This window comes from Pieris napi, chromosome 5 (genome assembly GCF_905475465.1).
Source record: "Pieris napi chromosome 5, ilPieNapi1.2, whole genome shotgun sequence".
NCBI lineage: Eukaryota > Metazoa > Arthropoda > Insecta > Lepidoptera > Pieridae > Pieris > Pieris napi.
In genome coordinates, this window is record NC_062238.1 from 8,200,556 (window position 1) to 8,215,687 (window position 15,132).

The 15,132-nt window shown below is 33.7% G+C and overlaps 1 protein-coding gene across 1 annotated transcript in view; it reads left to right on the forward strand.

Annotated features, from left to right (window-relative positions):
- The window catches only part of LOC125049790, a 44,819-nt gene that overhangs the window by 20,441 nt on the left and 9,246 nt on the right, over positions 1 to 15,132 (forward strand). Inside the window, exon 2 of the mRNA XM_047649247.1 lies at positions 12,837 to 13,009. Coding sequence (XP_047505203.1) covers positions 12,837 to 13,009 — 173 coding nt within the window. The remainder of the gene's footprint in view (positions 1 to 12,836; positions 13,010 to 15,132) is intronic.

A 15,132-nucleotide genomic window follows, 5' to 3' on the forward strand; every position in this document is an offset into this window, starting at 1 on the left:
ACTGCGGTCAATGGTCATACAGGTTTCCTCGCGATCTTTTATTTTAATTGCAAAGGAATAATGAAAGACCTATACCGGGGTTTTAACGCATGACTTCAGACTTGACAGTGGCACGGTCATTTTGCTAGTTAAAGGCCGGCAACGCACGTGCGAGCCCTCTGGAATTGAGAATGTCCATAGACGGCGTTATCACTTATCGGTTTGCCCCCTGTTCTGAAAAAAAATAAAGTAATTAATTGATTTAAAAAACTGTACGCATACATATAATTAACAACTCAAAGTGCTTGTTCAAACTTCCCGATTTAACTAACTGGAGTGTGAATACTAAAACTAGTTTACATTGTTAACTAAATAGCCAATTAAATTTTGTAGCAGCCCTATTGTGTTGTTTTATCAGATGAATGAGTTTATAGTTTGGTTAAAAAGTTTTCATACTCGAAACTCGTTTAATTGGTACGGTATGTACTATTTAAAATATATGATACTAGCAGACCGGCCAAGCGTTGCTGTGGCTAAGGTTTTTGTTATATTACATAGTAGTAAACTATTCAAGGGGAACGGTAGGAGAACTTATGTGAAAGGTAGATAGCTTATGTAAAACGTTGGTACTTTTAACACCGCGCCATCTATTAGAATTGTATCAAATAATTAACAAATATTTGCAATAAAATGATATTGCGGGTATAAATTGAGATGTAAGCTATCCTATCTTTTAAGTTGGATCAAACTTCACACGGTGTGCAAATTTGATTGATATCGGTTGGGTAGTTTAGGAGTCCATAGCGGACAAACAACGGGACACGTAATTTATATATATTAAGATATGCTTCAAATAGCAATATTATATATCCTAACCAGTAACGTGTTTATAAGATTTCATATACATAAATCAGAGAGCGGTTTCCGCCTAGTAGCTTTAGCGTGCTCCCTCATCCTCACGGAACCAATGGAATTTTCTTTCTATGTGCGCAATCAGTACTTGCTTCTATGGTAAAAAATCGATAATCGGGATAATAAACTATTCGAATAAACGTATGCAATTTAAAGCCAAGACCCATATAGAGTTGTAGCCACACTGGATTAAAACTAAATATAAAACTTTAGCGGCAGTGACCGATACACCGTTCATCCGTTATTTTACCTTCTTTACGTTCCAATAACTATTCCTTAGCAAGCTTAAACAGCTTTCATCCAAAGGATTTTATCAAACCAATAATTTAAAAGCCTTGATATTTATTTATTTCTTTCATTCAAAGGGGGAACGCTGCCAGTATCTTCGGAACCTTGCCTAAAGGGACTCCTTTTAATAATATACTTTAGTTTATGTTAAGTTTAGTTATTTATTTCAATGTATATTATTTTAGAAGTATTTATTTTTTATTACATTTGTAACATATATGTTATACATTTTTTAGATTAAAAATTGTACACATTATAAGCCCAATGACTTCATTACAAAATTAAAACTGCTGCCCGATGGCGAGTGTAATTGGCATAATAACGAAGTTCTCATGACAATAAAATTAGTTTTTTTAAGTTCTTTAAACATACTTTCCGCGAGTTTGTTAGTTGAATACGCGAGTTTCGTAAATTACATAGTCCGTCTATCAAGAGAGATCGGCTATTATTATAATTTAGTTCACACTAACAGAATGCATGTATTTAGTATAGGACGAAACCGTCTAATTTGTTTTTAAAAGAGTTCAGTGAATAGGAAACGAACATATTCTCAGGGAATTCATTCCATAAAGGCACCACCCTATATAGTATATAGCCTTACAGTACACTACTACAGAATTAAAGTGGAAAACGGCGGCCCATTTATTAATAAAGACATTATAAATGTTTTTTATCAGGAGGAGCTGAATTTAGCTGGAGAAGTGTTTTACCCGTGAAGGGGCTCCGATCAACGGTAGTAAAGGAAGTTAGAACATTAAAATAACAAGAAAAAAATGTATATAACTAAGCTGTAGCTAACTTTGATAAAATTGAAAACTAAGCGGGCTTTTATTATTATTCTTAAATGTTTTTATAGCGTAAATCAAAGTGGCCGTCAATAGATTAACGCGTTGCGCATTTAACACACTTTATTAACCTCATAACCCCTTACGTAACCTACATTACCAATAGATTACCTACATTCAGAATGCCATCTAATATTCTCATTCAGCACAAATCATTAATTAAATATAAATGAATCTATTGTAAATGAAAAATTTAAAATAGGAACTGTTTCAAATGAATCGTTTTGACTACTTTGCTTTCTTTTGAGTTGCCGTCTCAATAGAGCCTTTTGAGCGAGCGGGAGGATTCTTTTAGTGGAGTTTTATAGAATTCTGATAATAAATGACCTGATTTTGAAGTATAATCTTCTTATGGGTATCGATCCTCGCAGAAACTTTAAAATTGCACAGGTGAGCTTTGTGTGATATATCATAGACATAGACATAGACATAACATTTATTACAAACAAAAACACACACACATAAACACACAAAATAACAATACATAAAGAAAACATAAAATAAAATAAGACATCACAAACAATAAAAATTAGAAATTAAAATTAAGAAATTTTCTTTTGCCATTCGGTTCGCCTCTAGTGTGCAATGTGTGTGTACTGTGGTTGTAATTGGCCCTGGCTCAGCATTATGCTGAGAAGTTCCACAGCGCTGGTCATTCTGCCAGAGACCACAGCAGCTAGTTTGCGCCTCTAATAAAATAAAATAAATAATTATAATACCAAGTAAAAAAATAATAATATTAAAGAAGTGTGAGTAAATCGTGTGTAACGGTGTATAATAAATAGAATTAAATGAAAAGTTAAAAATAAGAATAAACGTAAATAAGTAGATATTTGTTTGTTTTATGGGTAAAAACTAAATTTTGTGGGACTTTTGTTGCATAAGTAGAAGTGTCTTATAAGTGCGACTAAAATTCGACTTTAATTGAAGACACTTCAACGGAGGAGGGATATTGTTCCAGCAATGTAATATATCTGAGTAAGGTGTTATAAGACATTTACTTCTGACTTTTTCTTATACTTTCCTTTGCTTATGTGAAAACTATTTTTTAAAGAGAGGTTGAAGGGGTCATATGAATTTATAGGCTTATATTTATCAAATACGTTCTTGTTACTGCTAGTAATAATAATAATATATATATATATAGTATTGTAAATATAATGTTAAATTCTTTCTGAAAGTTAACAATAAACATAGCTACGATCATTGTTACAACATTTAATTAGCAAACTAATGAAAATACTAATTTTCACTTAAAATACGGATTAATTAATTGTAATTAATTTAATGGAATTAATTGTATATTAAATATTCCATTCAAATGATTGGGTTTCATTCCGGACACAACATGCATTTATATTTTGTCAGTCAACGCTACCGTTCTCATATTAATATTTTATGCGAATGTCAATCAAATAGGTCTACATAATGACTTGTTAACCAAATTCAATACAATGAGATTACTATATTTATGCTATACCTTTATTTATATCCGTGTTTATATAGTGGAAATGTATTTGCGCATAAAACGTGCAGGGGTATGTGGGACTCGACCTACACCAAAATCTCTGCTATTCAAATACTGGTTGGGCAATACCCACTAAAACCACCTCGAGTAGTTCCTACAAAGCCGCGTGAGAGGCTCCGGGGTCGCACATTTTGCCGGGACCTCAACGGCATGTTACACTCAAAAACCTCCGGTGCAACACTACATAGGAGGTAGGAGATGGTCATATCTCCTCCTATTAACTCCGCGTCTTCTACCCCTAGTCCTTAAGCGCTCCCTCTCTCGTTCTGCTGACTCCTTCTGTAGCATTACTCGCTCAGAGAAGGAAACCACTGCATTCCATACCTCATCACTGCCGACCATTTTTTGATACCGATATTTATGCTACCTATATTATAATATTTTGGAATAATAAACAGATTTATTTTAATTACAATAATTGTGTTCTTGTTTTTAAATGTAGGGTTTAAAATAAATAAACTCAATTTTTATCGTAAAACTGCATGGCCTGTGAATTTTCTTTATACTGCATTTGGGAAGTAAAAAAGAAGAAATTTGTTTGCGCTTTTTGTCTTAAAACAGTCAAGGTTTTACTATACACAAAATGCCTAATAGTTAATACCCCGTAAAACCATTACCTACAAAACCACCTCATCTCAAATGCCCACAGGAAAAAGTACAAAAACACGATAATTTTAACCTAAAATGAGTTCAAATCAGCTTTAAGTTGCTGTCACCAGCACCACTGATTTTCAGTGGGCTCATACAATCGTGGAAGCTTTACCCATTATACAACATACATCAAACAAAAAAAAATACGTGTGGCACTCGGGGACTGCCGCTGTAAAGCTACTGCATAGCATTTTTTATAAACTAATGCAATATAATTATTTATTTATTTTTTCTAGTATTTTTTTTTCTTTGATATTAATTCAATCTACCACTCTACCAGACTCAGACTAACACGCCTATCCGATCACGCTAAACCGATGTGAATACGCAGTATGCGTTCTGTCCCGCTCTAACGCGTATTGGCCGCACCTATATACGTCATCGTGTGTTAGGTTTATTTCGTTACGGAATTTCTTGATTAGGTCGCCGCGCTCAAAGCCCGCGACAAAATCCATGCAATAGCTTAAAAAAATATTTTATAAAACAATTAAGCAATTTATTTATAATAAATTCCTGCAAATATAGAAAATATGATGGATAAGGATAATGACAATTGAAGGGTCCGCTCCGCACCACAATACAAACAGCACGCGAGCCGCAATTATAATAATTAAACAATCATATTTCATTATATACATATATGTGGGAAATATACAACCTTATTTATCCATTCCTTGCAAACATTCGAAGCCGAGGCACATTTCTCGCATAGGTTTAAACTACAATATCAGTACACAAATCAATGTTGAACTTAACTCATAAGACACGTTCTGAATCTCTAAGTAACGTTAGCTATTTAATATATAGCAACTGCATATTAATGAGTGAAGCTGCCGTTTTGCGCGCTCTGCACTGATTAAAAACTTTGCTGAAACTAATTTAATAGTTGTGGTTTTTGTACTTGATTACGGGGTGTGAATTTACTTGCATAACAAAAGCAGTACGACAAAATTATGATTTAGTGTTGATTGTTTTTGTTCTTCGCTATATGCACAGTTCATTAGAACTTTAGCAATAAATAATGTTTTTAATAAGTTAACATATCAATTTAGAAAACGAAAAAGGGTGTTATGCTTAGTTAGAATCAAATCAAAATCATTTATTCATTTAGGTAACACAATGTACACTTATTAACGTCAAAAGGAAATTCATATTAAATGCTTCTAATTTAACATTTACTGCCAGTTATCAAATCAAGGGCGTAGAATGGAAGAGAACTCACCGCCACTCTTTTTATTAGATAAATATTATAAAAGCGCGGCGGCCTCTGTCATAATGTTTGTGGGTTTGTGGGTTCGATTCAAGTGTTCTGCTTTGGGGCAAGAAGAATGTATTTTTCAAATGACGAATGCACACCTTATATGCAATTATTAAGAAACCACCTTTTTACTAAACGATACCCGGTAATACGAACCTTAATTAAGGCTTATCTAAGTTAAGCTCAGAATACATGGCAAGATTTTCCTCTATTAAGATATTTTCCCTCAGTAGGTCGTTTAATAAATGTTCACTAAGCGATGTGGGCCGTGTGTAAATGGCTTAAGGTAGTGTAGGGTGAAATGTGCTTTATTACATCCGTGTAAGGCTGATAGTTTCGTAACAAGATTACAAAAGTGAAGCTTCACTTGCGCCTGTCGCTAAACTGATGGGTACGATACTAAAGGATTTAGTGCAAATAATAACAACTAAATTGTGGCGGTTAATTTAATTTTGTAGCAGAGTACATTAAGGATAATTAGATTGCTAGTCTGTGTATTTCGAATAACAATGCGTACCATGAAGAGTATTCAGAAGCGTTGTTCGGATTAATACTTGCAGTTGAGTTTCATCATCGGACGTCGAGGCAGAATACGAAATTCCACCCCTATCACCTCCACATCCGTCGTTCCACAACTGAGAGTTTTTAAGGCAATTTATGCCGCGCACAATGACTATGTGGAACCAGCTGCCCATGGGTATTTCCGAACCAATTCGACTTAGGTCGGTGTAACTATGTTAGTTATTTCGACTATATTGTGTTTGCGTGTTATTCCCACGAGAATGTAAGTGCGTGCTACTATTTCACCTGATAGAGGACAAGTCTTTGTTTTTAATTTATGTTATTATTATTAATTACTTAAGATGTAACGTGGAACATGGTGTAATGGCTGCAGCTCCTTACAAACGTTGTGTAAAAAAAATGGCGATTAAAAAGAGTGGTGGAGAGTTTATTGCAAGTTCTTCTCCTTCGTTCTACGCCCTTCATTTGAGAACTGGCACTAAATGTAAAGTTTCATATACATTTCTTTTTTTTTGACGATCAAAAGTGTAAATGTGAGACTGATGCCTGCTAAAGTTAAGAGTACCAGTGTTACAGGTCATCAGGTCTCCTCTATAAAGTAGAGAAAAATCTAGTGTGAATAAACATTTATTATTGCATAGGCTGCAATATTTATAGGGATAGACATATAAGGAAACCACATGGGGATTGTGTGTGTGCGTAAATTGTGTGTTTGTGTGCGGGTGTGTGTCTGTGTATGTTTCATTACTTAATTATTAATCTAATAAAGCTAAAACTATTATACTATAAAATATAACTGACATATAACAAAACTAAAAAGAAACATGAACATTATACGAGTATATATATACTTTAGGTATATACCTTAAGTAAATACAAATTATAGAGGGAGCAGCTTTATGTTTAGAGCAGCGAACAGATTTAATGAGTTAACTATTGACATTGATATGCTCGCCACGAGTGTGGAGCGAGGAGAGCTCTGACACAAAATTATTTCGATGATAATGAATATACTTCGTAACCCTTCATTGACAACTAAATTAAATTATGTTTTTGACGTGACAACGTCTTATAAATCGATGGAGCCGGCTGCACGCACGAAAAAACATGACTCATGCGGCGTTACCTCGCTCTGAGGCGTTCCATTTAAGGCTTGAAGTGCCAGCGAGAGCGCGAAGCGACAGAGAGGAACAATCGGACTCCGCGTTCTTCAGCGTTCGACATCTGTCTCTCTCCTACTTGCGTGGGCGATTCGTGACGTTGTCACGTTCAAGTATTGTCAGTAAACCGACTTTACAGACAACCGATTTTTTTTTTGTTGTACAATCAAAATATTTGGCATGTTTCCCTGTCATTTAAGAAAAACTATATGTGAAGATTTTTAATTGGCTTGCAATGTTATTTATATGTCGGAGAAATATTGCCTTCTTAGATAGCATCGTCATTAGTGGGCTTAGCGGGCGTTATGTGGGAAAAGTGTGGGCACAAAAGAGACGGATACAGATGGGACAATATTTAATTTTAAGTTGTTTCCTTTTACCACTTCAAACGACACTTTAGCCTAAATTATAATGAGCAGCGGGTTCAAGGCACCGATGGTACTATCAAGCACAAATCTCTTAGACCCAACTCGGTTCAACCTCTATTTACCACCATGCTTTACCGAATCAACAAAAGAATTCTGTCGCGTTAATCCGTACACACTGTCATAAGTCAAGATGGCGCCTCGACCCCTCGAACAATAGTCTACCATTATTAAGTTATTATTTTAAATAATTTATTTAATATATTTAAATAACAACAAAACAAATCATCAAATTAAATAATGTATCTTAAAAGTTATACAAACAAAATCTCAATGATAAGCAAAAGTAAGAATAAAATACAACGGTAAATTGACTGGACAGAACATTTCCTGATAATCGAAGCATTCCCTGACATATATGTATTTCTAAATTTTTTTTTCTGCGGTTATGTGCAATCAGCCCTAAGGCTATGAGCGAATTTTTTGTGTGGTGCTGTCATGTGGAGTGACTTCCCATTGGAAGCATCTAATCATCTTCTGTCTAAAGGTACTGCCGGTCTTCTAGCTCTAGAATATGGTGACGTTTTAGTCGACTCACATACTGTCTAATGGTGAGTTGGCGAGAAATATATAAAATAAAGTCGTGTTACTTACACCATTTATAACTCAAGATCGGCTGGCCGATGTTAAGCAATAAAACATTTCTGAATTTTCAAAAAAAGTTGTATTAATGTTATTACCTTAATGAAATTCTAAATTAAGTTTAACTAAAGTTAACACGATATTATTAGACTGTTAGTCGGACCGTAGTTAGCCGGGTCAGCTAGTATATATACATAAATCTATTTCTGTTTATTATGCTGTAAATCTTCTGAATAAAAAAAAATGTGCGTGTACTAGTTAGTGTACACACGTTAGAAGTGAAACTTCTTTATGACCTTATTTTTCGACAAATTTTCTATATAACTTTACAGAAATTGGTTAAATAAAGTGAAATTAGATAAAGTTTAACAAAAGGCTTTTAATATCACAGACTTGAATACAAATAATACAATTATTTCATTTTACCTTATTACCACTAAGATTATTACAGAATTTCATAAATTGTAATATAATTTTTAGTATCATTGTTATAGTTATTATAAATTTTTGTTATTAATGGTTTAGAATCTCTTCGAATCAACCGTGGTAGGGACGAGAAAAAGGCGTAACGGTCAAATGTGACGCGTAACCGAAACATGTGACGCGCAACCGAAAAATGTTACTCTAAATTTTTTTCCAACCCCGATAAAGAAGTTTCACTTCAATAAACATAGGCACTAAAAAACTATGACTTTTTTAGCGTGATCACTCAATAGTACCAAATTAAACCTATTAGATAACCAATCAAAAGCATGGCTGGTTTTCATTAACCATGCAACTTCATGTGCGCTTTCAATTAGAAAACAAAAGTTTGAGTGTTCGAGAATGTGATGTTCTAGTAGTGTTCTGTCGAGAATTTAATCAAAATCAGTAGCGCGTGAAGGAGAAACATCAAACCCTTTTTAATTTTAATTAAATTAGTGCGATAGTCAACTAATATATTCGCTTATCTAACGAGGGCAGCGCTAATCCGATTTGTTGTCAATATTCCACTTACTGAAGTTAAAATAATATCGCAATAAATTATTCCAAATATTTAAAGCAAACAATGCAAAACAATTGCCGTCAAATCCCGTTCGTTTTGTTTATTGTTGAATTTAAAATTTATTTATAGTTTCGACGTTACATCAACTAGGGTATATTTTATTGAACGTTTAACCTTTTTCAATCAAAATTCGGATTGTGTTTAAACTTAGCAGACTGAAACGAGAATTAGTTTTTGTTTAAGTGGTGAGATAGGGGCCTCATAGTCTAATGAAGAAGACAGAGTGGTGTGGTGGTGGGCAAGACACACGAAAAAATGAGATTTTTTAAATGTGTATTTTACGATAACATTTAACACTTTAACAGACTCATCATAAATATTACTTCAAGGAAATAAGTGGCGATAAGAGCTTCAGCTGTTACTGCAGACATCTTAGAGGTAAAGACGCTGTAAAGTACGCCAAACGTCAGTTTTACAATTTTAAAAATGCTTTTAAGGTAAAGTTAAGGGGCCTCATAGCCAGCCTAGCGGTCTTATTAAGTGGCAGCTAGGTGAGGGGTACCGGGTTCGATTCCCGGTTCGAGGGCAAGTTTTAATTTAATTTAAATTTGTTCTCGGCCTTTCGGTACCGCACAACCCTCCCGGTTGTGCGGTACCGGGCGAGTGCTTAAACCGTACATGGAGGACACGGTCGAATTTCTAAGGCAAGCACGAATTATAAATAATCCTATACTTGACGCTGGCTAATGCACAAACCGTGCCAGAGCCATAAAGGAAAAAAAAAGTGGGGAGATCAACCCTAAGCCTAAAACTTATTCATACTAATCTGTTAAGGGGTAATGTATGTATAATCTAAATTCCATGCCATGTAGGTGATAAACCATCTGTGCCTGACACAGGTTCACACTCATAAAACTAACTTTAAGGCATGGTTAGTGGTTACGTCACAAAGCCTTCAATTATTTTTGTTTTGATACATTTGCTTTGTTTTGATACACGGACGATGGTAATTGACTACTAGAATTATCGACAATTGCTGCTTATTAATGCTGAAGAGCTTTTCCCAATAACAACATTATTTTTTTAATGTTTGAATTCGTGTGTTTATTATTACAGAATGTTTTTAGAATGGTACTAGGACTACATAATGTTAAAGTGATGTCGATAGTTTTAGTACTAGAAAGGTTTACACGTTCTTTAAGGTAATATATTATCAATCTGTGCTTCCGATATTTTAATAGAAAACGTCAAATGTCAATCTTTGACATTGTCATATGTCAGAAAATTGGATACATCTTTAAACCAAATAAGATAAAACTTAAAAAAATGGTATTTCATTTACACAAGTTGACAAAATCAATTTGTACTAAATAGTAACGTTTAACGATTGTTTTAATTAAAATATGAAATAATAATTAAATTTACTTTTAATTAAAACAATATCACGTTTTATTCAGTCAGTTAATGTCAGTAAATGTTAATTTAGAGTAATTGTAATAATATAACTTTTTAAGGCTATTCTATCGCTGTTTCTTTTTAGAAATTAGCAACATTATATTTGACGTAGAACTTTTAAAAAAGTAGGTACACATGTGAATATCAATATTGGTGTAAAAAATTCACGGTCTGGTTTAAAGAACCGTAAAACTTATGCGTGATTTCGCTACATCAACCCGAGCTTCCGCAACTCCATCACAATGCCACAGATTGAATTAACAGTAGGAAAAACTCTACTATATCTTTCTTTCTTTCTAAAGATACGAGTAAAATCTTCAATATGGTCATCAAAATCTCTAAAATAGTTTTTGTAAAAAATAATAAGAAGATTAAATATTGTATAAAAATCCAGAAAGCGAATGATTTCAGCATAATTATGATCTTACGTCAAACTATTTCCAGGCATTATCTACTGATTATATTATTCTGTGGCAACAGATTTGATAAGCGCTAACGAGACTGCCTCTGACAGGGCGCGTCGGAATTGAGAATTGGAAAATCTGACAGTAACAGACTGACTTTCGATAATATGATTTTTGTGTAAGGCTATTAAAATGGAGTTGACTTGGTGTATTTTAAAATGTACAAAATTGTTGCTTCGTTGTCATGGTAACCCGCTAATTAATCTGTGCTACATTAATAACATAGAAAAGATCCCGCAAATACTATTGTTGCCGTGATGTCGGCGTTTCGTTTCTACCGAGGGATGCTATATAACTGGTATCTCAAAATAAAGTTTACATTTATACTTTATTTACGCTAGTGTTTCAAATTTGCATAGATCTTACACCGCATTTTACGCAAAGACCTAAAGCTTCATCCCTAAGTACAATTGGTGCAAGAATTAAAGCCCCAAGATGCCAGTCAGAAAATATAGATTCATTTGATTTGGAAGGGTGCGTGTACTTATGTACGCGCGTAAGAAGTTATACTTCTATGGCATTATTAAAAATAGTTTTTGATTGCATACAAATAATTTATTACAATTAAACATTCAAAGACGGGAAAAGGAGTCATTAATTATAGTCAATAAAGTTCAGTTTACATTTGAAAAATTTAGAAAATATATATTTATAATTCTCTTACATTAAGTGTAACATAAATTCTATTTTTATTCGAATGCCGTAGCATCTTCCGTGGGCAACTTCATCTTGTTATTTTGTGTCACGGTGCGCGCGCATCGTAAAATTTCACTCTCATCAATTTTTCATAACGTGCCTAAAGAAGTATAACTTCAAAAATGAGCCAATATATGGCACTGACACTAAAAAACTGTAATTGTTTTTGGGCCATTGGCTATCTGTGTAATAATGAAAGAGCCTAAAGAAATTGTAAAATTGATGCCAGATACATTTAAGATTTAACTTTGGCGAACTTAATGTCAAAATGTAGAACATTTGGAAGAAGAATATTATAAAAATTATAGTTTTATATAAAAAGGAAGGGACCAATTTATAATTTCCACAAAAAAATACAACGATACTCGAGTCAGATCACGACACTGACGTGCATTCAGTATGCCTGAAATAACTCATGAATAATTTATCATAATTATGCAATAAATATTCAACTCAAAATATGTGTTTTTAACCTATGTACCCATTTCTATCTTAAATTACATGACTTATTTTTTATTTACTTTTCACTTTATGAAGTACTAAATCGTTGATTAAAACCTAAACATAACAGTTTTCTTAACCTACGTAGGTAATTATAAAAATAATTAAAAATTAATTTTACTTCAATTACTCTACTTAGTTTACTTTATATTTTTATAGTTTTACTTTATATTTGATATTTGTAAATAAAATAGCACAAGAATTTTAGCGAGTTGAAATTAATCGATGCTGGCAACATTCCGTCGCACGATCACAGCGCATCTGTGGGACTTCTTTCTTAAACCGAACTCTAATAGTGTTAATTAGGATGCACGTCAAAGGTTTCCATAATAAAATTATTCTATCAGATGTGCAGTTTCTGTGGTCTATGGCATTTTTCAAATTTTATAGTCTGTGTGTTATAATCTGTGACCGCGTGTTTGCCGCCATTCATCCGTATTACATTAAATGATTCGATACTAGGTAAACTACACGTGCTATTATATTTAAAACTAGTTTTTAATTAATTCTTGTTCGACAGTTTTATTTTTTTTATCCACCGACACATTTTGAGTGAAACAATTAACTACAGTTTTCTCTTTACAGTGATAGCCACCGCTCATAACATAACATACCTGGAGGTACCGCAGTATGGTGACCCCCGGAGGGACGCGTATCTCGCTTGCCACTACGTCAAGGAGAGAGGGGATCCAGCCCTCCACTCCGTGAAGTGGTATCGTGATAACAACGAAATCTTTCGATACATGCCTGGGCAACAGGTTGGTTTAATTTCTCACATTGTTTTCTCCAGAGTAAATGGTAATTAATAGAGACATAGTGAGGAACGGACATTTTTTAATATACGTCGTACTACAGCAGGAATAAATTTAATATCTAAGTGACGAGAAAATTGAGATCTCCATTCCGCAGGAAAATATGCCGTTTTTTCCTGCAAATAACAGTTTATTTTGCATTTTATGATACAAACTTTAAACTTGAATACTTAAAGTTTTAAAGTGCTCTTAGTGTAGTTAATAAACACGCTTGTATACCACTTGTTAGAATGTAAAGACTATATTAAGTGATTGTTTTATTACATCTGCATATTATTAGACACATATCATATTACAAACAAAAACACACACATAAAAACACAAAATAACAATAATCAAAGAAAAAAATTAAATAAAAAATATAATGAGAGAAATATATAAAAAAACCCTTTTACCATTCGGTTCGTTTCAAGTGTGCAATGCGTGTGTGCTATGGATGTAATTGGTCCTGGCTCAGCATTATACTGAGTAGCAGAATGTTCACAGCGCTGGTCCTTCTGCCAGAGACCACAGCAGCTAGTTTCCGCCTCATTCACAAAAAAAAAAGAAAGAAAAAGGAATGTAATACTTAGTAGGAAAAAAATAATATCAGTATAAATATTAGCGTTATATGCAGTTTTCAACCAGCCCCTGGCGGGAGCCAATGCATTTTTGATCAGCGCCTGACGTTGAATTTATAAAATGAATTACATGGTGTTACCGAAGCAGACACGTGTTTTGCCCATGCTCCATTGAGGGTTACAATACACCGGCTTCGGACGAGATTATAAGCCACTATTCACATTAAAAATCTTACTAAAAAATTTGTCCCTTTTATAAGACTGTTATTAAAAAGTATTATTTCTCTGTACGTTTGAGAAGTTTTATTGTTAATATAATCTAGAATACCAAGACCCAGGCAAAATCACCGCCAACAGCCGTATTAGCAAGCTAGTCAATAACATAGTCTAATTATAAATTCATTTTCCCTCAATTTATGCCGCGAACAGAATATTTTATCACACTTTTCCCGTGCAACGCCAATGAAACTGAAAATTCAGTTATAGCATAACTAGTGAGCCGAGCCATTTTCAAAGGATTTTTTTTTCTACCCCTTTGTTCAAGGAAATTATCGATTTTCACATCGAGAGAGTGAATGTGTCTGATAAAGTTATCCTAACTATCGTACTCATAGCTGATTGTATGTTTGCTGATATGTACGCTTTTTATTGGGACATCATACAATTGATACAAACCTTGATTGTTGGATGTATTGTTTAATATATACAGCAAAAATATTTAACGCATGATTATACGATAATTCATATGATAAGGAAACTTCAAATAACAACATTTTTTATCATATAATAAAAATTCATCCAATTTGATTAGAATCTAAAGAATAATAATTATATATTATTAAAAATTGGTAGATAATAAATTAAAACAAATTTAAAAAGTTTGGTCCCTGTGGCAATGTACCTTTATTGCTGGCAGCATTCCTCGCTTTATTGCAATACTTATTTGTTGACTTGAGTAAGGTTGTTATTGCAATACTTACTATCTGCCTGAGGCCAACTTAAATCTTTAATTAGTGCCTGCACTGGAACGCCACGACTAAAGAGTCTCTATTCCAAAACGAAAGTTGGACGAAATACATATTTTTGGGCCGTTTATTATTTTCCGCCTGCTCAGCGGCCGTGCCAGCTTTTTTGCTTGTCCGAGGGAAGTGAGACGGACCTAAAGGCCGATTTACATTATCTTAGTGTTTAGGAGAGTGCTTTAGTACAACTTGAAAGGCAAGTTCTTTAGCGTAGCGTTTACTAAAGCAAGTAGCGTTTACATGTTTCAACTAAAGGACTATCCTAAAGCACTCTCCTAAACACTAAGATAATGTAAATCGGCCTTAACACGTCCACACTAGTAACATACTATACAAAGCCCGTTCCATCCCTCCGTCTCTAATGATGCCTGTTGAATATAAAAGATAGATTTACCATTAGCTTCTTGACAGAATTTAGCAACGGATTAATTATTTTAAATATTTACCGGTAACACAATGTTTACCGGTAAATATTTAAAATTCTTTT